Source organism: Drosophila sechellia, chromosome 2R (genome assembly GCF_004382195.2).
Source record: "Drosophila sechellia strain sech25 chromosome 2R, ASM438219v1, whole genome shotgun sequence".
Taxonomy (NCBI): Eukaryota; Metazoa; Arthropoda; class Insecta; order Diptera; family Drosophilidae; genus Drosophila; species Drosophila sechellia.
In genome coordinates this window covers 20,778,346-20,803,185 of record NC_045950.1, presented here as the reverse complement: position 1 = coordinate 20,803,185, position 24,840 = coordinate 20,778,346, and the positions used below count along the sequence as shown (strand labels likewise).

The 24,840-nt window shown below is 49.5% G+C and overlaps 1 protein-coding gene and 1 long non-coding RNA gene across 2 annotated transcripts; one reads left to right on the top strand and one right to left on the bottom strand.

Annotated features, from left to right (window-relative positions):
• Positions 1–2,972: 2,972 nt before the first annotated feature.
• On the top strand, positions 2,973–4,119 carry LOC116800442. Its single transcript, XR_004361392.1, has 2 exons — positions 2,973–3,935; positions 3,992–4,119. It is a non-coding gene; the product is annotated as an uncharacterized LOC116800442 (long non-coding RNA).
• Positions 4,120–10,629: 6,510 nt separating this feature from the next.
• On the bottom strand, positions 10,630–11,795 carry LOC6618890 (seminase). Its single transcript, XM_002043102.2, has one exon. It carries the CDS (start codon positions 11,778–11,780, stop codon positions 11,031–11,033), a length of 750 nt encoding a protein of 249 aa, XP_002043138.1. The 5' UTR covers positions 11,781–11,795; the 3' UTR covers positions 10,630–11,030.
• Positions 11,796–24,840: the final 13,045 nt, after the last annotated feature.

Genomic DNA, 24,840 nt, shown 5'->3' with positions numbered 1-24,840 from the left:
GACAAGCCGCAGCCCATGACTCATGTGAATATGAATGCAACTCCCGACACGAACACGATCGAGTCAGTCCGCAAATCAACGCGGACACTGCGGCGATAAAAGCCATTGCATACGCGTATCTGGATACATGAACTCGAATATATATATATATAGTCGCCTATAGTTGCAAAGGCAACAGATAATAACAATAACAATAAGCGCTTCTGACATTTTTATTGAGTGTCTGTTTGATGAGTTGTTCGCCACGACAGGTTTCGGTTTCAGTTCGCAGTTCGCAGTTCTCAGTTTCAGTTTCGATTCTAGACTTAATTCCTAGAGCCCCGTAGAGTAAAGTTGCCATAATCATAGGCCAGTACCGCTTCCACTCATGAAATGACAGAACCCGGGGCGTCTTTGGTTCATTACACATGTCATAATTAGGGATACTCACTTACTATTCAATTATTTTATTCTGCAGCATGAGCAATTACTTGGCACCCTTATGACTTCAATGTGTTGGCTTTCCCATGTGGCCAAAAGAGATTTCGATTCGCTTTCTAAGGATTTTACAACTTTACAACCAACTGATATGTAATTTGCATGCCAAGAAACTGAAAATGTAATGTTTGGGCTGCACGTAGTTATATATTAAAAGCTGCAGAATGCTGGACATCTGTGGATTGGCCCACCTACAATCGCCGATATTCCTACAATCCGTCGAACTACTTACGACGATGGGACACTGGGGAACCGAAAGGGGGCGGTCGCGATTCCTTCGAATCAATAACCATTCATCATCCGGGCCTAACCGGGATGAGGAGCCACATGGCCGGCCAAAATTTCTTCATTGGTCCGGGGCAAACCTCCTCCGCAGCCCAGCCCTTTTGGGTGCCCCGATCGCCTCGTGATATTCCGCGGATACTCTTTTGATAGGACTTTTGATTTATTACAAATTGAAGTTGATTTTAATCGAGTGTTTGCCAAAGTCCGCACGCTCCACGTGCTCCGGCTGCGATCGGATCGAATCTGGAGTGGACCTGGACCTGGACCTCAGCTTGGACTGGGGCTGATTGATGACTCGAGCAGCTGTCGAGCGCGTTTGAAATTTATGACAAAATATATGAGCCGCACTTTATCAGCTCGCGGTGATCGCGGCACGCCGCGAATATTAATTGGAGCGACTTGGTCCGTAGGAAAGTGTTTTCCATTTAAATTGAATCTGGAATCTGGGATATATCTGGGGGTAGGGAGCTGGAGCTGGAGCGGTCCTCTCTTCGAGGGCATTGCATTATTTTATTATAATGTGATTATTTATGCTCCGGCCGAGACGAGACTGTTGTTTGACACCCGACGAGGCGATCGACGGTCGCCGTGGTCGCATGCATCGAATTGATTTCAAAATTACAGTAATTTTCACAATTTTCTAATTATTTAATCGATTATTGATTTTTGATGTGTGCTAAGTGGCTCACTTAGTGCGTGAGAAATTGATGTGCAGAATCATTTGGCTGCGCCTGCCTGATCTCCACGAGGTGTTGACTTGCGAAGCTGCAGGTGGCGACGGGATAAATGGATGTGGAGCCGCACACCCGGCTGTTGTGGGCGTAGCAAATGGAGTGCGCGTAGGTCACCCCAAGCTAATGACTCAATTAGGTCCGCTCGCTCGGAAAGTAAGAGTATCCCAGCCCACGCAGACTCCGGATTGCTCTCGGCCAGCTCTGCAGGCGCCCCTGACTCACCCATCGGGCGATCCCCTTCGAAATGAGCCTACGAAATTGACGGCAATTGGGAGGAAAGTGAAATCCGAATCAAATTTGGCGCCGAGTGCCAATTGAGGTGGTCCGCCGACCGGGCCAAGAGCAATTTAGGTGTCTCTCCCTTTCCCCTTTTGCCACCACGCTCTATTGGTGCTACAAATTTCGGCTGAGGCCGAAATTGAGGACTCGTTCCTGTCGTGTGTCCAGTTGGAACTCCCTCCCTCCAACTCCTGTTGCAAACCGCTTAAGATCGAATAAGATATAATGATAATGCTCTGAGGACGATGACGATCGTAATGAGCTGCAATTGTTGCGCTTGGAGTGTGCCACACTCCTCCTCCTCGGGACTCCGACTCCGGCTCCGACTTCCACTTCCATTTCCACTCGAGTTCGACTTCGGCATCGACCTGCGACTCTGATTACACTTAAGTGGAGTGGCCAATGTGATTTGGATTCTGGCCGGGTTTTTGCCTTTCCCGCAAAGTGGGCTGTGGGCTGTGGTCGTGGTTGTGAACTGGAAGATCGCTTTACGCTCTTCGGGTTTCTGGTTTGCGTCGATTTGGCGCAATCATTTCATGGTTAGCCTTAGCATACGCATCCCGGAGCCACGGTCCCAAGTCGGGCCACGAAATTGCTGAAATTATTGCGGTACAAACTGTCACAGCGAAGCCATCAGCGAATCGAATCGAATCCAATCGGTTCTTTGGCTCATTAGAATGTCAACAAAATTTCGCTGACAACGATTTAGTAAATTGCCTTGACTTGGTTCGGATCGCCGACTATATGCATATGCATATGGATATGCATATGGATACGGATTCGGGCAGTCGTGGCTATAATTACTCTGGCCATACTTGGACGAACGCTGGACAGGTGTCCCCGCTCTGCGGGATTCTGAATAATTCAGGTGACTTGACATAACGACGGCAGGGATCTGCGACCTGCTGCCGCATTTCCCGTGACGCGACAGTGCGTAGTCCATTCGAATTCAATTTGCTTGAATTATTAACGGAATTGTGTGTGCCTGACATCTCCCACCATGCCCGTTTCTCTTCCAGCCCCTTGAAGGATTTCATAATGCGGGGAAGTCATAAACTTGTTCAAATATTGACGCCCAATTATGGCAATTTGCATTGCCCAGTCCGCATTGCTTATGGATAATTTTCATAATAAAAGTCATGTGCAGCGTGCTGCGATTCCCCCACCATTTCTGGGAAATACCCGGTACTGTCTTTAGTTTTTATTCTAGGAAGCGACGTCGTTTGATATTCAATTCCGCTTCGATGCATCTCCGATATTATTAGCTTGAAAGGTTTTGGCCCTTAAATTTAATGGCCGAAATCGGTGAAAAAGTAATGAAGCCATGGCGAATGTCATGGCGTGATACCAAAGTATGAATTCTCTAGTAAAATTTAGGTTACAAAAGCGAATATTCGTATTGAAAAATAGGGAATCGTGTACATTAACTGTGACACCACGGATAAAAACGCGTTTATCGGGATGGCCTTAAATTTGAAGTTGGCGCCCATGTAGTGCGCAAGCAGGGTGCAAGCAGTGCCAAAGCAGGCGAAGCAGTGAACCGGTTAGAAACGGGTAACACGCACTCAAGCAGGACTTTAATTTGTAAAGTCCCCTTTTTATTGGTCACAAACTATAAAAAACCACTGAAGCTTAAGTCATTCCCATCGCATACGACACCATGTGACTCCACTGCCAGCTACCTTAATATGCCCTCGAGCACCTCAATAGCCTGTCAATTGGTCAACTAGCGACACTTTCAGTGCCTAATAAATTAATTACGCGCTTTAATTGATGCCTGCAGTCGCTGCTTTTGGCGTGCGAACAAGATAGCCGGCCAGTCAGTCAGGAGGATAAGTCACCTGGGCTTGGTCAGGTGTTGGTGCAACAACAGAGTCATTAGCCGGCGCTGGGCGGAATGGGGCTCCTCCTCCTCCAGCTCCTGCTCCGCTGGCATCTTCCTCTTTCAGTCGCCGAACTATGTGACATTTTTCAAATGTTCCCGCCGGCGGAACAAAGGAAGAGTACGGTTACAACTGGCTTTGTGCGTTCCCTGGACTAGACTCCCCGTATCCTCCTCCTCAAGGAACGTGCTGCAATGCCGACGCGTCAGCGTTGGAGTCAATTGCAACGCCAATCGAAGTTGCAACTACACTCGTAACAAATTAATCCGGAAATTTGGTAATTGTTCATGGGAATTCCCCCGAAACTTCTTTTAAACCTAATTCCCTCGGCAGCTTTAATATACATCTTGGAGTTAAGGTCGGAGCTAAGGTGATATTCAAAACTATTTAAAAATAAAAAGGAACATGAATTGAGCACTTGTGACATTAATAGTATTATATTAAATATTCATTCACTGCAAGTTTCGTAGTGTAATTGTTTCATTTTTATGAGTGCCGGCAAGTAGGAGCGGGAGTTCGGCACTGGGCCGTCAATGGTGTCACAATGCCGGCTGAAAGCCAATCCGCGTCGCAGCAATGGGATGAGATGGGATGTGATGATCGGTCGTGTTCTGGCGGCTCCACCGCATGTACTCACGCCTGTCGAAAGCTATTTAGCCAGCATTCATTCAGAGCTCTTCCTCCGGGCTGATCCTCCAGCCATTCACGGGAGTGGACTGCCTGGGCAGTGGCAACCAGTTCTCGGCTTCTTCTCCAGCTGCCGCTCAACTTCAACTTCAACATCAAATCCCAATCAAACGTCGCTGCCGAGGGGAATGGTGAGAATTTCCTTTGTGGCCGCGGACGGCGTTTTGTTAACAACAAACAAGTGGAATGCAAACTTTCAGTTGCAGCGAGGGAAAACAGAGAACAGAAAGCAGCGGGGCGAGCTGCAGGGGAAAATAAAATAATTTCGGGCCACTCGGCTGGCCACTGACCACGTTGACATCTCATCTCTGGACCGGCGGCAGCACATCAAAGCCGCGAATGCGAATGCGAACGCGGAGGATTCCCGCTGGCGTTTCTCAATGCCGCGGCACGAAAAGAATTTCTCGTGCCTCCGCGGTTCCTCGGTTCCTTGGCTAAGTTCCCAGTTCCTGGCCAGTTATTTGGCCTGACGAACTGCTGACCAAGCGGCCGAGAAGTTTTCCTCGTGGTTTATTAACCTTTTTGGCGACAGCCACTGTATCGATAGGGCCTTCGGATTCAGGTCTCCAGGGTCCACTGCCTATCGGCCAACTGCATCTGGGTTCTGACCGAGTTCCTCTCTCCCGATCCGTTTTATCTTTTTCGGCCTCCGCAATTAGATACAATGGCTGCGCTTAGCCAGTAAGCCCGCTCGATATCGCAGCGGATATGTTTAGGAGCTATTTGAATATTATTAGCGGCGGATAATTATAGACACGCACTCCCACACACACACACACACACGAAGGCCTGCCCAAGTGCCAAGTGCACGCAGGCAGCCGACAATAGGAGGATGATTAGAGGGAGCGGGAGGAAGGAGAGGAAGGAGAAGGAGAAGGACGAGCAGGACCCGAGACAATGACACAGAAACGGGTCCTTGGTACTGGACCTTTGTTAGTTGCCGCCAGGCACAGTGGTCAGAAGCTAGATAAAATCTGCTCGGATCGGGAGGAGATTCAGTCGGGCAAAGATGCCTACTTAAGATTGCATTGACTTGCATTTGGCAAGTTATTTGAGTGAATAATCGCTTGATTGAACAACAAGGGGGGATTCCTGAACACAAAAGAAGAATTTCAATCATTGAGATAATAAAATAATGATGATGTAAAGTGCTTATTATTATTCTTAATCATATTCATAATATATTTGGTTGTATCAAGTGATATCGAAATACAGACTGTTAGGTTATTGCCTTATCTATAAGATATACCTTAGTTGTACAATTAATTAATATCACTAAATTTGGAATAAATTCCTTCGATTTCCACGATCGACTGCCACTGTGGCCTGCTGCTGCGGGATTTTTATTTTAAAATATTGTGTTTTTTTCCTTTTTGGTCTATGGAAACCTACACTCACGCAGGTAATTATAATAATTATCTGACGGATGCATGAATGAGCAGGGACGGGAAAGGAAGTGGCGGGGGCAGGTCCTGCGGCACATCGTCCATCTTGGGCAGGAGCGTCCAGTCGGCCTTCGGGGGCGTGGCCGAGTGCAGCACCACCAGTGGTCTACAACTACAACTGCAAAGGGCAGCCAAATGTGACTTCGCAACTGACACTAATTACACGGAGGCGGCGGCCACGTCGGTGGCAGCCGAGTTCCTGCTCATCCGCTCGTCCTGGCGCGCATCCTCGTCCTTGTCCGCTCATCCGGTAGGAGGCAACCTGTGCCGCCAACTAATTGCACCTCCGCCCCGCAGGATGCCGTGAGTTATTCGGGCATCCTTTAAAGTCGCACCGTCGGACTAACTTGAAAATCAGCCAGGACTCATCCTGCCGCGGTGCGCACGTGCTGCAGATTACACGTTTCAATGACTTCTGGCGGCAGCGGAATAAAAGGAATTACAAATGTCTTGCCAGGGCAGCAACCCCTCCCATCTCCTCAACCCCGCAGCCCAACAACCTTTGGGCAGACGAGGAACTGAACTTCAAATGCCCGACTGCTGTTTCAATTTGCTGGCCATTGTTGGTAGTTGGTCGCTTAATTAAGTTGACGCCGCAATCAAATCAAATAAAAATCAAAATCGCACGCATATGCCACTCGCCGCGGGAGCGAGCAGCGCGGCGATAGGCGGGCCACCCCAGGAGCAGGGCCGCGGCCACGGGAGCGAGCGGGATGGCAGGAACTCCGCCCAAGGACCTTCGGCATATGCTCCTGCTGATTCCGCTCTTTGCCCGATGACGCTGCTCCTGTGACCCTGCAATCAACAATTGCTCGTCAGTGGATTCGACTTGGGTGGGTGTTGGGTGGCTGGGTGTTAGTGTGGATGCGGTGGGTGGGCGGACGCGTGCGGTCTGCTAATTCGCTTTAAAGCTGTTCAGCTTTTCAGGGTCGCTGGCTGGATGTCGCCGCGATAACGCGTCTTCTTGACACACACAGCTTCATCAATGGGATCGTTAAGCAATCCATTCAATTGATTCGCTCACTCGCTACGTTTGCACGACGATGATTACATTGTTCAGGGGAGATGGATTTCAGATGTACATACCATGAGTTTCATTACAGAATGAATATTGTTATTATTAGAGAGATAATCTCAAAATCATATGTTACTCGATACGCTTACCTAGGCCGTTTTCCTCGAATTCCGATTGTATCTCATTTAATGTTTTGATTTTAATGTTTGATGTGAGCGAATCGAATGCGTTTGAGTATTGAGTATTTTTACTTAAGATTTATATTAAATTCCTTTTATTAATAACTATGGGTTTTGTTAGTTTTTCCATTCCATCTGAAAGGTTGATTCATTGATTCCCTTGACCCAGATGTACATTTGAAATAATATTGAGTACTTTCTTTGCAACGCAACATAAACTTATATGAGCAGTGGGAAAATACATTGAATTCACACACTGCAGCTGATAAACCCATTACCTGTGCAGATGCTCTGCCCATGCTTATCTAACCAACTGCGAGCACCTCCCGAAACTCGATAGCTAATCATCGCATTTGGCCGGCACAATAACCAAATTTACAAATTAGAGAGTCCAGTGGACAGCCCACTACAAATCATGCATGGAAATGGTAAAAATATTGGGCACATGGGCCGAGTGTCCGCACACATATGTGTACAAGATACGGGCTCCACCTCCAAGCCAAATGCTAATTTGAGTGCTCCACATTTTCCGAGGGGGCGGCGGGTCGAAATTTGGATTTGTAATTGGAATCAACGGACGGATTGGATGATTGACTCCACAGGAGCGGCTGGCAAAGGGTTCGTCCGGCGTCGGGTGGCTGTGAGCCGGGCCTATAAGTAGGCTAGCATTGCCATTGATTTTAAAGGATCTCGCTTCACCCGAGAATCCATGCAAATTGGAGGGATGCCCGGTGGATGAGGGATGATGACGGGTCGAGGGAGGAGGGAATCGGACAAACGGATGCGTAATGTCGCCTCGGCAAATGAATGAGTCGAACTTCGAACTCTACTCCGTGTGTGTGTGGTGTGCGTGCATTGAATGTGGCTTGTTTTACACTCGAACGCATTTGAATACGTTGCTAATGGGATTTTGATGATGACAATGTTGCCGTCTGTCCCATTCCCATTCCCATTCCCGTTCCTCCTCCCACGCCCACTTCGACCCCAAGTGGGTCTGCGTCCTGTCATCTGTGGAAACGCCGCTTCAAAAAAGCAGAGTTTACATCCTTCGGGAGCCTGGAAGAAACTTTAACCGCAATTGAGCTGAGGCAGGAGCACCTCGACTTGGTCTTACACAGTTTGGATGGCCGGCCAGAGGAGGGCAGCATTATGTCGCTCTAATGCGTACAAGTACATAATGGCAAGCATACACACAGTCGGAGAACGTCCTCCCGGGTCTGCCCATCCAATTACCACCCCGCAACAGGGCTTTCGACCCCGGCCGGATGACGACAGCAGTCCAACAACACGACCACGTCAAGCAGCGGCAACATAATGTGCCATTCACTTCCGTCCTGGCGGAGGTCCCCGAAGAACGGCAAAAGATTCAGCAGCCCCTCCCCTGCGAAGGTCCCCTTTGTCAGGACACCTACACACACACATACACACACACACAGGCGCAGAGACAGCCGGACTACATGAACAAACGCCTGTTCCTGTCACCGCTCCTGTTCCCGCTCCCGGAAAACAGCTCCTGCTTCCACCGCCGCCACATTTGCGGTTACGTTTTCAAGCCATTGCGCGCCATTGCCGCAGCGACACTCACACGCACACCGGCGCAGGAATTACAACAGCCACCCCTTACCTTTGTGACCCCTGACCCCCAACCCCGCTCCCACTCCCACTCCTTCTCCACTCCATCCTGCTCGCGCTGTTTACTTTTTAGAGGTTGCGGCTGCGGTCGCTCGCTGCGCGGTGGTTGGTTTTCCCTCCGAGGGTTAGCCTGTACAGCAAGCCCCCTCCCGCGGCGCCCCTTGGGTTGTCCACGTCCATGTTTTAGTTGGCCCTTTGCCAATGCAGGTTGGACAACTTGGGCGTGTCGTTCAAATACCGCAGGCCGTGGGTGGCCCAACTCCAAAACCACTTCCATTTCGAATCCCGACTACTTCCACACCGACTACTCACGCAAGCCCAAAAGAGGCCAAAACTCAGGAGCTACGACGGCAGTGCTGGCTGAACTAAGGGTCGATAGTTGGGCAGACCAAATTTTATTGGATCTGTAACTATTAGGAATCACAAACTGTGGTAGAATTTCTAGGCCTTAACAAGAATATGAGCATTTCGGATACTAAGCTGTGCAATTAAAGTCAAGGGAAATAGACGAATCTTACTTATATTTGCACATTTTCATATATAGTGCGATATATTTTGACCATTTATGGTCTGGTTAAAGCCAAGTTGTCACCACCGATCAAACTCCAGGCGCTTGCATGGTTCTTTGTTGAGTTGCCGGAGTGTCCTTTGGCCAGGACAACTTTATTGGGCGGCCGAATCCGCCCCCTACGACCATAAGCAACCGCCGGCGACAACCACCCCATGGGCAACTTGGCCATATCGAAACCCTCGGATCGGGGACCTACCCCTGGGCATACAGTTTGGCTTGTTATTGGCTTTCAGTGTTGGCACGTTCGATTATTTGTGTCTTAATTAGCGTTTGTTGAGATTTGCTGTTGATGTAATAAACTAATAAGCAACCGCAGCGCGGCGACTGCCCCACCTGCCCCACCTGGCTGCAGCTAATTGCACTTCAATTGTCGATGTGCCACGGCAAAAGTTTTGTTCAATCTTTTATTGGTTCTGGCTGTGGCTTTGGCTTTGGCCAGCAGTCGAACAGTAGAAGCCGTCAGAATGCTAATTGGCCGGCATGAGCGAACGAGTTTAATAATAATAATTTGGCCAGCTGATTAGCCGTGGAACTTGGCTCGTTTCCACCTATTCTGGCCCATTCACAGCCATTCAGGCCTTGGCTAATTCGTGTATTTGTGGCTGTCAATCTGTCGATAGATTCGAATGTTGATGTGGGCCTGGATGAGAAAGCTTTTCGCCGCAATTACAATTTTATTTTCGGAACCACTTAGCACAAATTGAATCGAATCACACTCGGCTTTTGACCTGGCCTTACGGCCTCCTGCGAAAGGTGACCCGCTTGCAGGTGGTGTCTTCCATGGGGCAGCATTAATTCCGATCCCATTAAGTGCTCAATCAAACGGGAGCTCATTAAACGCAAGAAATGCACTTTGAATGGCTGCAATCACCCATTGATTAGCCCGCTTGCGGTGCACCACCGTTATGGAAATCGCAGTTGCCGGCCACATTAGAGCGATTAATTATGGTTTTATCTAAACGCACTCATTGCGGCGAGCGGGTCACCGTCACCTCGCAATTACACAAATGAGCTCGATCCGCTCGATCTGCCGCTTGTCACCAGATCGCTGGCAGGCGTCCCAGCTCCACAGCACAGCACGTGTTAAGTGGCGCTTTAACTGCACTTAATTTAGATGAAATTGGACGCAATCAGCGGCGGACGGGATATGAAAGCTAGCTGGCTGGCACTGACCCGTGCTCCGATGGTGGTCAGCACTTGCCCACTCAGCGCTTCCTTCCGCTGCAGCGCAGGAACCTTCCATCCTCTTGGCCAGGGCCCAATCAATGCAAATCAAGGTAGCAATCGATGGAAATTAGCGCGCGACAACAAAGTCAACACTCGGAAGTGGCCACTCATCGATCGGGATGAGGCCCTTGGCCCTCTTCCAGGGCACCTAGCCACCTTGGATAGAGGTTCCATTTTTCATATTCTTGCTGCTATACTTTGAATTCTTAAAAGGCTCATTCTACCACCTATTTATATTTCAGCTTGTTGTTGTTTGTACAGTATTATTTTGAGTTTTTTGGTAGCGAACTATAAACATTTTATCTTATACATATGTTATTTGATGTTAGAATTTTCCTCGAATATTCCATATTGAAAACAGAAGTATCTAAGCATACGTATCAACATTTTCGCATGGTCTTCAATCACTGTGCATTGCCTACTAATTTACATGCGGCAAGGCCACAAAGCAGATGGATGATATCTTCATTGGCCCATCGCCAATCTTCAGTTGCCCATCCGGTCCGAGGACTTCCTGACGACAGGCGAGGCAGCACTTGCACTAACGATTTTTAATTAATATTTTAACTAACTATTAATAGCTGTGGCTTCCGGCGCTCCACCAACTGCCCACTCCTCACTTCTTGATGGAGCGGAGGATGAAGCCGCGGACCCGATGGACGCTGGTGTAGACGCCGGGATACTGGGCGTTGGCGCAGCCATGTCCCCAGGAGACGATGCCGCAGAGCTGGTTCTTGAAGATCACCCCCCCGCCCGAGTCGCCGGAGCAGCTGTCTTTGCCGCCAGTGCGGGCGCAGAAGGTGGAGGCGGTGAGCGTGTCCCTTCCCTGGTAGGCCCTCTGGCACACCTTCTTGCGAATCAGCTGGATGCGCACCGTGCGCAGCTGGTTGGAGGGGCTGGAGTTGCCGGAGCGAGTAGTACCCCAGCCGGAGACGCGCATGTAGTCGCCGGGGTTCCACTGCACCTGGCAGAGGGGAATGGTGGTGATGCCACTGCCAGTCAAGGCACTCTGCAGCCGGATGACGCCCACGTCCCAGTTGAGGCTGGAGCTGCTGAAGCCCTTTGGAATGAAGTACCTGGCCACGCGTCTCACGACGCCCGACTGGCTGAGCTGGCTCACTCCGCCCTGGACGGTTATGCGGCCCGCCTGGTAGCCTTTGAGGCAGTGGGCCGCCGTGACCACGTGCCTGCTGGTCACGAGGGAGCCGCCGCAGTAAAAGGTTCCGTCGTAGCGCAGGTTCACCACGAAGCCACCCACGGCGGAGAGCGTGGTGGTGGTGCCGCCCACTATTCTGGGCTGGATCTGGCCGCTGGCCAGGCCAAGGAAGAGCTGGGTTAGCTGGAGAAGAAACAGAGGGCGCCACATGATGGTGGCAACTGAGTGGGCCAGTGATTGAGATATGTGCTTTTATCAGCGAAGGAACTACTATCAGCTGGCTCGGAGTTTCAGCTGTGCAAACAAGGTGTGCTGATTGACTTTCACGGTCACTTCACATGACGCAGAATATCTAGACTGGTACTGGGTCAACATCGCAGAGATCTTCAGGGTAGACCTTGTGGAGATCACAAAAACACATATTGAGGGTTAAGTTTGTGTAGTCTAGTTTTGAGTAGGCAATAAATAGGTATAAATATGGGGAAACTTATACTTTATTTTATAGATTTGAGGGGTTTGGGAAAGTATCTTACGACGGCAGTATTTCTTATTTGTTATTGTTAAATGACACTGAAGATACTACGGAACAGGAACCACTAATATCAACAATTTTTTAATAAAAAGTGCGATTCAACATATCCTGCTAAAGCTTTCCAGCCTCCATCAGCAGGTAAATAGCCAAAGTTCAGCCTTGTTGTGAGTCATAATTCGGGGCGGGATTGGCTGGAGATCTCTGTCGGCGGATAAGAACTTCGTGCCCAGAGTCAAAGTCAATGGGAAAACAAGAAGAGAAGAAATTGGCAGGACGGAATGGCAGTGCCTTTGGGTTCGTTTTGGCTAAAGCAGCTCATTCCGAGGCGCAGAAGGGAAACCCAACTTGGCATGCGGGATCGATGTGCGCTGGCTACCATATTGGGTTGGCGGAAGGCTGGATCCGAAGCCTCCTGGGTATGGGTATGGCAATGGGTCTGGGTCTTGGGCCTTAGCCTGGCCTGGGCTACACCTACTGGCGGACGCCGACCTTATCGCACCCATTAATCTGGAGGCCGGGGAAGAAATGAGCAATATCGAACCAAATGAGCCAAGGCAAGATGGTGGATGTCCCCGCTCCAGCTCCCTGCTCCCTGCTCCTTGCTCCTGCCACTGGAAACTGGCAACATGGCGGAGGACGGAGCAAGACCTAATGAAAAGCAAAAGCAACCCTCGGGAGGGAGCGGTGAGTTAAATATTATGACCGGCTCTGAAAACGCCCGCTAAAGCTGAGTTCCTGCAGCACGGCTTGCCCCATACGCAGCCAACGAAACAGAGAAAAAAACACGAAAGTAAAATAAAACGAGAGAAAAAATATGAATTTTTATGATCTCAAGTCATGCAAAAAGCGAAGCGAATCAGAACGCGGTGCGCATTGGACGTGAGTGGCGAATGCTTCGTGCGGGGCTATGATGGCGGCCATGGTGGGTTAACGTCATCCGGAGTGCGGTCCCCCTGGCCCGCATCCCTTGGCCAGCCCACGATTTGGGCTTTGCACTCCTTTTTCTTGTGCGCACACACCGCCCGAGATAAGAATGTTTTTCACTTTTTGTACTTTTGCGCTTTGTAATGTGTATTTGGCTCGTATTCCGTGATGGCGAACATCATGGAGCATGGAACCTCTGGCGGAAATGTTTGACAGACACGTAATGCCCTCGCCACAGTCATAACTTTTCTATTCTTTGCATACGTTCTGTGTTCGCCCCGCGCAGCCATCTCCATCTCCATCTCCGGTATCGAACGATTTTCCCCAGCTGTTTTCGGATTCGGAAAACCGAAGCTGAAGAAACTGCCGATGGAATTTTATAATGAACATTCAGTGGGCCTGACATTTGCGCTGCCAAACTGCAGTTAGGGAATAATTGTTACTCTAAAAAACAGCAGCGAAACCCGTAACTAAGCCCCGAGAGGGGCAGTTGTAGAATGAAGAACCCCACCTCACAATGGAGGAGGATCCCACTGTTCGCAAGGGGAGCACTTCGCAAGAAAGTGACGAGAAAGGTCGTAACATCAAAACGGAGCAATCATGGCACATTGCTGTAGTGAGTGGGAAAGGGCATTCAGGTGTTCAACGCACTCTACGCGAAATATACAATTTTGTGTATATGCAATTCAAAAAATTGGCTTCAAATATTAGCATAGCTCAATGTCGATGACAATACCTGAACTTCATTCCTACGTCTCATAGCAAAATGTTGGAGTGGAAGTAGACTGGTACAGCAGAACAATTGAGTTTGTAAATGAAGCTCCAAGAGGCTTCCTCGATGCACTAATCAAAACCTCAGCCCACATTAATTGCTTCCATGCGGAGTGCTAATGCATATCTTATCACCAGAAGCCCTCACAACTTGTGCCCCAACTACAGCAAACCAAGCCCAAAAAACTTTAGGGACCCCAGCGGCTTTTTTGCGAGAGAGCTGTGGCGGGTAAGATGGCTGACGACACTCATACGCCCCGTTTTCGCTGCAGCAACCACAATGGCAGCCAAACGAGCGCGGCAGCCTCGAAAACCGCTTCAGTTGCGTCGGGCCAAAAAAGAGGCACAACAAGCAGCTCAACAGTGCAAACGCGGGCACCGACCAACAACCATGACACCGAGTCAGGAGTTGGGGGAGTTGGAGCTGCAGTTGGAGCTGGAGCTGGAGTTGGCCGAAAGAGGGAAAAGGGGCGGAGGGTCTGGCATATTCGTGCGCAATTTCGCGTTTGACGAAACATATAATCTTCGCACATTTCTATGGAAATGAATGGATTGGTGAATGCCTTGCTGGATGCATTGATAGATGCAGGCTCGGGATTGATGGATATATGGCTGGTTGGATAAATTGGGTTGGTATTGGTTTTCCAGCTGCGCCCCAACAAGACGACCATCAAAGAGATGGGTAGAACTGCAAAAATGGGAAAAAAGTGCAGAAATAGGTGGCACATTTCTTTGCCAGCTGCAGCAGCGTTGCAGTCTCTCCCGCCGTCGCTGCATGCAAATGGGTATCCCCTGCTCCACCTCCGTGGGGGCCACACCCTCCTTGAAATCTCATTCTCCCATTCTGCAAGAGGAAGGCGCCCCAACGTCGCTGTTTTTGATTTTTCCAGTCGTGTTCTACTTACGGAGTGTGTGCACTGGTGTGTGTGTGTGCATTTCGTGTGTTTTTCTGCTCTGCGCCTATGCAAATATGCAATTAAGTCGGCCTGGCCCGACTCTTGCCATCGAAAGGCATGTTTGCTGCCATCTAACATGGCATTCCGTCAGCAAACAGACGAGCCATTGACATCGGCATCGGAATCGAAATCAGCAACGGAATCTGAGTCTGAACCACAGCCTGAATCCGAATCCGAATCCCTGGCTCCATCCGTACGCTCATCGTCTCCAACTTGCCAAAGTTGGCACTGCGAGTCGGACTGGAGACGGATGTGGAAGTGGGAGGGACAAGTGGACGAGTAGATGGCCATCATGCGATTGGGCTAATAGTTGGGTCATGTATGAGTCAAGTGCGGACTGTTGCGCCGAAAATGGCTGGGGCGGATAGATAAGAGCACGGCTTGGTTATATGGCCATATCAATAGATAAAAATGCCTATAATCAGAAAAGCATGCTGTAGGCCCCATTGGGTAATAAAAAGTTTGTTTTGAAAAGTAACGCATTTGCCTCCAGAATAAACCTTATTGTTTGGATGTGCATTTCAAAAACATAGTAGGAAATAAACAAAAACTTATCTTTAGTAACTTTAGTTAGTTTTCGTTTTTATAGCTTTTTGCATCCGAAAGTAAAGTATTATTATATTGCCAGCCTCGAATTCGCATTTTATATTGAAGTGGGCGTATACTTGATGCACTTTGGCGGGCTTGCGTATACTTAATATTCTGTGACCCTAACGATTTCGGGGTAATACGAAATTTGCATCAGGTATGCAGGCAGCAAAATGCCGCAAGGCAAAGAAATCGCAAAAAGAAAACAATGCTGAGTGCTTACAAAACGCTAAGCCGCAGAGAAGAAAGAGGAGAAAGAGGAGGAGGAGGACGAGGAGGAGGAAGGTAGCGAGATGCCGCAACGAACACAGAAACAAAAAACAAAAATGCAGCAGCGAAATTCCGATGAAAGCGCTGCTGCACCTTCCGTCCCTGTTCCGCGCACGCCCTCTCTCGCTCACTCCCTTCGGGCCGCGCCTGTGTGTGTGTGTGTGCAGCGGCGACGCCATGTTGCGTGTAGTACGCGTGCAGAGGAACACATGTGTGAGTTCGCATGCACATGGCCCGGAGTTACCTGTACGTGTGTGGCACGTAACGCATTCGGATTTCGCATTATGGCCGACGCGAATGCTTGTGGCCACATGGCCATACACACGCGCACCATGTGGCCATGGCTCTCGGCTCTTAACTTGGCTTAACTTCCACTTCCAGCCACCCAAACCCAGACACTCGCAGAAAAAAGGGTTAGACACTGCGATTGAGAAAGATGACTTGTCTCTTTGATTTCAGACAAAAGCTTGCGACTGAATTTAACTCAACTTATCACTCGAAACATTTTATTGCTGGTTTTATTGTAGATACATTGAAATGGAGCATACCATGTCAGAAGAGTGAGCGGTAAGAAAGAACCCGAACAACTCACTTGGCTGGCTTGGCGGTGAAAATGCATCCGGATCGAAAGGCGGTGGAGTCTTCAGCTGGAAGGGAAACCCCTCAGGGGGCGGAGAGCTGGGTGCAACATAGTCCCACAAATTGGATTAGCTGCAGCGAGGTGCTGAGTTTATGGGTTCCTGAGCCTACGCAAAAGCCCCACAAAGATTGTGATTAATAAAGCTAATTTCGAGGCTCTCAGGCTTTTGAACTATTCCAAATTAGGTGGCATGAAATTTTCAATTAATTTTTAAATTTCAATTTATAAATTGGACCAGCAGCTGTCGACTGAGCCGCGAGTAACGGCCGCCACTGAAAGTGTGATGAGAAATTTCGTAATGACTTCTTAGCCCCCGTGAGTCCATAATAAGTGCAATTAGGCCATTGATGGTCGCGCCAGCTCCACAGCCACTCCGGAGCACTCCGCTCCGCAGACGGATGTGGAGGTGCGTCTGAGGTGGGAATGGGTGCACTGGAGTGGAGTGCCTGGACCCCAGCGGAGTGGTCGTGTCGGATCCCAACGCTCCTGCAACTGTCGCCTCGCCTCGTTAGCCGGCCAGCAAATTTGCAGCGTCTAACATGGCCGGTCGCCATGTTTAATCAAATACGTGACTTGATTTCAACTCGGGTGCCAGTCCGCCACAGATGCAAACCGCTTTTCCACGTTTAAGGCCTAAAGAGTTTCCGCCAGATGGCACGTTGGTGCGTAGCAAATGGGTTAGGCGGCAGGAGTCCTGGGGAACACATATGTATCTCCAAAGTTGGAATGGAAGTGAAAATATATCAGCTAAAATCCAATTGGTTATCAATCCTGCCACTGGCAGGAGTGGCATATGTAGGCAGGTGTTTAGTCATATGTTTTAATTTTAGCGAATATTGTTCTAAATATTATATAATTAGAAATTGGCCAACAAGTTTTGGGCTAATTACGAGGTTAAGGTCTTCAGATTTCGATTCTCGACAAGTGCGTGGATGTTTTGGCGGATCCCATGGACAAATGGCTCGGGTTAACCTGTTCCGCATTTCAACAAGTCAATCACTTGGCCGACTCTTCGGTGATCCCAGTCTGAGGATCGATCTCTGCGTATTCGACACGATAATATGCCTGGTTCCGACAACAAGCCAGTCTCCACTCTCTGCTGAAAGTAATAATAATAATATGTGCTGTTCAACAACAACATAATTGCAAATTGGCCCGAAAATAAAAACAACAAAGCAGCAAAATAAAAAATCAAAACCGAGCCACAGAAACACGATAATTTAATGTTTGCCAAATGGGTGAACGGGACACACACACACACACAGATACGAGACACTCACACACTCGCAGCGGCGAGCCGAAAAAGTAAATTATAGACTGTCTGGTGACCTTGAAAGTGAAATGCTCCAATCGCTCTGGCGGGGGTAGATCGCTGAATGGCAGTCGGGGACTCACTGTATCGGAAAGGTGCCAGGAGTTGGTGCCCAGAAATTAGTTACTCTGCGACCGGAGTGCCCGCTCTAATTGCGTAATTGACTGATCCGACACAACGGCGAACAAAATGCAAACAATTGACAGACACTCAGCTACACATTGGGAGCAAAAACACAGGGAGCAGCACCGGTCCACTGAGAGAAGAGACGATGTGATTGATTATTTTGCAGTGATTTCACATATGTCTGTTGACTGAGAGTAGTAACTGCTCCATTCTACTTTCTAGATACTTTTGGCACGTTCACTTTTCTGAACTAAAAACCAAAATACACAACAATTTTCAATCTTTTTTCCTGTGTACTAGTCCAGCTTAGGGCTGCGACAATCGGATCCAGAAGATTGAATCCCAGCAGGGAGGCGGGGGATCGGGGAGGGAAGGGGACAGGACAAAAGGTCCTTCTAGGGTTACGCAGTTGCTGCGCATGTATCTTGCAGATACGCGGATACACATTCTGCTCTCATGAGCCGCTGCACCTTCGCCACTCACTGTTTTTTACTTTTATGCAATTGTTCGGCTCCTCTCGCTTTTTCCCGCCCGGCTTTTTGTTTAAAACATTCGAATGGGCGTGAACCGAAAATACTGCCGCTGCTTTCTTCTCGAGTTTTATATTTTTTGTGTTGCTGCCGAGCTGATTTCCGGCGCGTTTTGGATTACACAATGCAAGCAGCAGCGGCAGCGAGCGAAAGGTGAGCGGAATTTACTTGTTTTTGTGCCCGGCTTGCAGAGGAGTATCCTGGACTGGCCTGGAGATGGAGTAGATGCCAGGCAAGGAGGCAGGCAGGCGGGCGAGTGGCGAGTTCCGCCCAGCGCCGTGGTGCGCGATTCCTGTGCCGCCGTCTTGAGAACCCAATTTGAATTGTCAATGCCCGGGCCGCGACTCCCGGAAGCCGCTGGAAACAAAGCCTTGAACTTGTGGCACTGCCACATTTGTTGCGCCCTTTCGAGAGCTGCCTTCAAGGGTGCTTGCCACTGGTTACCCCTTGCCGGGCCACAGCTCTCCTCCTCCTTCTCGTCATTCCTCCCCCGGTTCCTGCCCGCCCCAACTCGATCGTCTGCTCGGATTGTCAACTCACTCCCTGGGTGCTCCTTGCCATTACAATAGCTTTACAGTTGGAACTCGCATCTGGCGGAGGACCTAACGGAGCTGAGCAGCTGCAGGATACAAGCAGTTAGATCTCGAGAGCACTTCTCGAAATGGTTACATAAAAGAGGTAGTACATTTAACTTCCCAATCATAGCCACATCTGACCTTGCCAATCACAATCGCAGTGTCTTCAGTCACTCAAAATCGCTGCTTGGTAGAATCACGTCTTCTTTCTGGCCACACAAAAGCTCAAGTGAAATCGAAAAACCTATTAATGTTTCCAGGAAACCGGGAGGGCGTGGAGAATTCGATTAGAGCGTCTGTCACAGAAACGATCAGCTCAGAACCCAGAAAGCCAGAAACCCAGTCCAACTCCACGAAAGGTGAGAGATGAGCATAGCACAGCGGGACCAGTTCAGGTGAAATTAATCAAATCTAAGCCGGGCCAAAGCTCAAACCCATTCACACATCGGCTGTGGGCACTAGCGGGTTAATCTGCGCCGAATCAATGAAATGCCGGCTGTGTGTGGCGCGGCTCCAGCGTCCGCCAAACAATGAAAGTGGCAATTAACCAGAAGCCGAGCATTAAATTACAAAATGCGATCGCAGCAACAGGTTGCCGATCACCCGACCTACCGATCGCCATCAATAGATAGTTGTAATAATAATAAAACAACGGCAGCAACACAACAACCGCTCAATGGGCTTGACCACGGGGACCTGGATGTCGAGTGGATGGGAATGTGGAGCTGCCACTGCCACTGCCACCGACACTGGACTGGTTCTGGCCTGCTCCAGCAGGCACTGTCTTTCTTCGGACTTTAATCGATTTCTGATCCCCCGGCCGCAGCCTCTTCCACTCTTCCATTCCTCCAACTGCAATTAGATGGGCTTGCTGCACTCTCCGTGGGAGATTGCAGCTTGCGGTTCGGGACCTTCCCTTTAACCCTCGAGTGCCCGAGATCCGCATCTCGGCAGATCCCCGGATTCCAACTCGGCTGCCCGCTGCGCCAATGCATATTGATCGAAAATTGAAAATTGATCTATTACGAGTTACGAGTCTCAAAGTGCGACATCGATAATCCGCTGCAAAAGTGCACATGGTCGTGGAACAAAGGACGCAAGTAGGCCCTATCCGCTCGTGGGCGTGGTCGGTGCACCCTAGCCCAGATGCATTCGCATTATCCGATCTGTGTGTTTAGAGTGCGCCCGGCAGGGGCGCCTCACACCTCTGTAATCCCTCGCTCCGTTTGATTGACAGTCGGCGACACCTCTTATTTACGACCGTCGCTGTTGTTTGTTACTGCATTTTTAATGATATCACGTAGTTTAATTTACTCGCGCTGCTCAGTTTTTCTTCTGGCTGCGAAATGCGAAAAGTTTTCATTTCAAACACATCACATGGCAAACGCTACTTCCTTCCTGTCCGTTAAAGAGAGGAGTGTCGGCGAGGGGGGTCGGATGATGAGCCAGCATTCAATGGATTTGCTCATTATTGTTTGCACAAACTTTTGCGGTCAACCCATTGGCCAGGGGTCGGAGGTCATTGCGGGCGACATGGATACGAACGAAGTGTCATTGATAGCGAGTGCGGTTGGGCAATGCCATTTAATGGGGATATCAAATCGGATGGCCAACCAGTTTCAACTTTAATGCGGATTAGTATTTTAATGGGCCAACAGCATTTGTTGCTTGTAGCTCTGTTAGCCTATAAAACCTACATGATTCTCAACTAGCTAATGATTATCCACAGCTTAATCATAGCCCAATGAAATATTTAAATGTGCACCATATTTTCCAAGCCAACCCCTTGACTTTCGTTGTGAATCAAGGGTTTAGTTTAGATGTCAACCCCTAACGTGCTAAGATATCCAAGCATTTCGATTTGATTTGTCAACTGCTCTGGGGCTCTGAGTTCCGAGCGGCTGAGTGACCTGAGGTTCAAGTTGTTTGCATGAGCCACATCTTGATTAGCCCAAACACTCTCGGAACATGTGAATTCACATACGACTACACACTGTACCGCTCCAGTGGTTGTTGCCCACCGCTTGTGGTAATCGAATTGTTTCAGCGCCGCTCGGCAGTTGTCCACAAATCGAGTCAATTTAATTGACCTCCAGAGGTCAAGCTGTTCCCTTTTGTTGCTGCTGCTAGTCCGCCACAGGGTGGGGAGGGCACCCCCATGGGAGGCTTACGCTTTCTTTCTTCCGTCGGATTCCCAGTCTTTGTGGGGAGTGTGGGATCCGCAGCAGCACCAAGCTGTAGTGTGCAAAGCGAGCGAGCTCCTTCCCCGTTAATGGATATAATTGAATTTGGCTTGTTGCTGCGTTTTATTTGTCTTAATTGTCTGCGAAATAATCATAAATCAGTTTTGTGAGCCTCGCGGAGACGGGACAGGCCCAGTCGCAGTTCCCCACCCACCCAAAGGCGAGCCAGCACTTGGGTCAATCAATTTATGACATATCCCCAGCTCAGCTCGTTCCAGACCATAACTCGACCGATCTCAAGTCGGGCGGATGATGCGGCACTTTCGAGCTGGGAACCTGGGAACTGCTGCTTCATCCGCCTCCTCCGCCCAGTACCTCCACCGAGTGGCATTGTTTCGCGGGCTGCTCCTTTGTCTCCAGCTTGGGCCTTCGCGGGCAGGGGTCACCCACAATTGGAGAGCATTTCAAACATTTCCATGCGGGCTGGCCCGAGATTTAGTTAATTTAGCATAGCAGATCTGCACATCCCCGGATACCCGGATCCCGTGATCTGGCTCGACGGCTGCTCTCCTCCGTTGGCCAGCGCGTTGCTGCGGTTCGAATCAAAGCCAGCCGAGGCCAGCTTCCTGACCATGTTGACAACTAAATAACACGTTAATGTGTTTATTGCGTATGCTACAATGTCCCCAGAGTCTGGCCCAAGCCTCAGCTGGGACTCAGATGGAGATGGAGCTGCACTGGGGATGGAGCTGGAGCTGGACTCGGAGCTGTCGACTTGGACTTGGACTGTGTTAGGTGTCGCGGCCAACACATTCGATCTGGCCTGCTCTTGATCCGCACAGCTCATGGCTTTCGCATTAAACATGAGGCTGGTCTGGCCAAGTGAATCGCAGCCGGGGACACAAAACGCGTTTCACGCCTGACCAGAAGCTTGGGAAAGCTGGTTGCACTTGGGCTGCTCCTTAACATTTATTTATGTATTTATGAAAACGTCATGCGATCACTCGGATCAGTGGTAATCGTATGCTGCGCTGCTGAATGCCCACTGCCCCAATACCCCTGTCTCGCCACCGAATGTCAAAACATAAATAAAAGATTAGCCTTTGCGGAATTAACATTTTGCCAGTTGTCCGCATTTAAAATGTGTCGCAATAAAATTCTGAATTATTGCACCATATATTGGGGGAATCGGCGGATGCAAGGAGCTGAAATCAGGACGGTCAGAAAGGGGAAACTATTCGTAAGGATTATATAGCCAAAACTGAATAATCCCTCTAAAACACATCCAGAGCACACTTAAGTCCATTGCAACTAATGATATCATACGGTCTAAGTGTCCTTCTGTTTAAAATACACAAAACAGTTATGTATCTTACCCCAAGAACATGGGCATGCGAACTTTTTAGCAATTAGATCTGCATTAGGAGGTGTTTCCTCCCGCCGCCGCCCTCGTAATGCCGACGGGCAGCTGCTGCTGAGTTTCCCTTCCGCCAAGTGGGCCAGATCAAACGACGCTTGTCACGTGACTCACGTGCCACGCCCACCGGCTGATTAAATTAGCGGATTTATGCGCCTCGGCGGCAATCGACAGCGCTACATATCTAGGCACGGGGAGGTAAAAAGCGAGCTGCCCGTAATTGCCAGTTTCGGATTTCGGTGTTCAGTGTTCAGTTTTCAGTTGTTATTTTCCGTTTCGGAGCTGAGCGCAGGCGCAGCTGAAGCAATCGCCGCCCTGATCCCCCCATCCACCCTCTCCCGCGAGGTCCGTGATATGACCGGGTCTCGTTACATAAGCCAAGTCTGTTACAAATGTCAGGCGACCTTACGCATGGCGGGTCTGATGTTCGCCGCCAAATGTCGGCAAGTCGGAGTGCGAGAGAGCAAATTAATTCATTTTCAACACCTATTTTGACAGTTCATAAAATACATTTGTCATAAAATCGGCCAGAGACAGCGACTTCTGCTTGGCCGGTCGTTACCGACCTGGCCAAGATTTATGTGCCTCATTGGAAATGCGATTCAAGAAGGGCAGCCTGCCTGCCACGTCAAATTTGTCCCTTTTTCGCCGGACCTTCGCCTCTCTTTTTTCGGTCCAGTTGCTTGGAGCAGTGAGACGGATCCGGAGGCCCGGCCCAAAGCGATTTGCAAAAATCTTAACAAAGTTATTTTAGCAAACGGTACGACAAAAAATGTCATGTCCCTAAACATTGCAACAGACCAGCGGGCATCCTGCGATCCCATCCCCGGTGACCATCCCCGATGAACTGGCCCAACTGACTACTGACCACTGCTCTGCAATCGATATGCGTGCAGATGCTCCACTTTGATCAGGTCATCAGCGACACATCGTTCATCATTCCAAGCGGACGGTGCGCAGGAATGCAGCAGCTCTGGAGGCTGGGGAAGGGAAATGGCCTGAGGACCAGAAAGGATGGAGGGCGAGGAGCAGGTGCTGACGAAGCTATGCATGACCAGTAGCCGAGTTCAAGACAATGGGCCAAAGCCATGAAAGGAACGCTTTTCAAGTTTTACGCCAAAGACCCAATGTCTGGGGTTTGGGCTTCGGCTTGGCTTGGCTTGGCTTGGACTTGGACTTGGTTCTGGACTTGAGCTACAGCTGAAACCGAAGCCGCGAGCTGGGAGCTGGGAGCTGGGAGCGGAGCTGGATGAGGATGAGGATCCCAGGGCCAGGGCCGCGACTTTGACGGATGAATTTCACAAATAACTTCAACTGCTTCTGCAGTGCAGCTCTGCCGTTTTTTATTTCGCTGCTGCTGCCTTCGTTATTTATTGTACGAGTATTTGGACGCAAAGCTACACTGTGCAAAAATCGTGCTCCAAATTTGGGAAGAAGGCATTTTCAGTAAAAGTATTTATTTATTTAGCAAAACAAGAGTAAAAATATTTATTTCATTTGGAATACAATCACCTAAATGCCGGCTTTTCTGTGTAGTTCAAAGTTGTTTCCCAAAAATCCTGACCATCCTGCTTAGTCCAATGACAATTTTTCGCACAGTGTTCCTATTTTTGAGCTGAGCCAGGAGCTGCAGTCCGCAGCGTTGACACAAAACCTTGTTGAGTTTCGGAACGCAGGCCAGCGAATGACAGCAACAACGTTGGATGTCCCCGATGTGTCTAAGTTTGGTATGCGTCATTTTTACAAGGAAATTCCTCTGACTTTGCGGCTCTGAGTCCGAGTCCGACTCTGAGTGGGACTCCCTGGACGGGAGCAGTCCGGTCCTGCTGCTAATTTATGTAAACACGCTAAGTACAGTCCTAGCTGCACTTTGCTCCCGTCCACTGCCCCCTCAATTAGAACCCACTGAGCACGCGGACCCGCGAATTCCGGCTGCAGTTTTAAATTGAAATCGCAAAAAGCGCTCACAAATGCAAAATTCTCCGCGAGCTGGCATTCCTTTGGCCGGCCATTGTCTTTTGTTGGCCGGGTCGAAAAGGTGTTGATTTAATGAGGCCCAGGCAGGCCAGGCAAGCGCGGAGCCCAGTTCCTGGGCCCATCGTTCCCTGCGAGGTCTGAGTGAATCCTCAGTTTTGAATCCGAAATCCAGCGGTGATTGACATGGCCTGGGATATGCTGGAACTCTGGAACCCGCGCCGACAGTTCTTATGTTCGGCAGGAGTCTCGTTTCGTCGGCTAATTAATTGGCAGCAAATGAAACACTTGGACAGTTGAAAGGGAGGCGTGTAAATCCGTGTTTTCCTCACTTCGGAGGCATATAGCGAACGGATCTGCATCCCTCGAAACGATGTCGCTTCGAGGACATAATGGAACCATTCATCCAGCCCGTAAAAGCCCGCCCGTTTCAAGCATATCCTGTTGCGTTCTTTCATGATTAATGGAACAG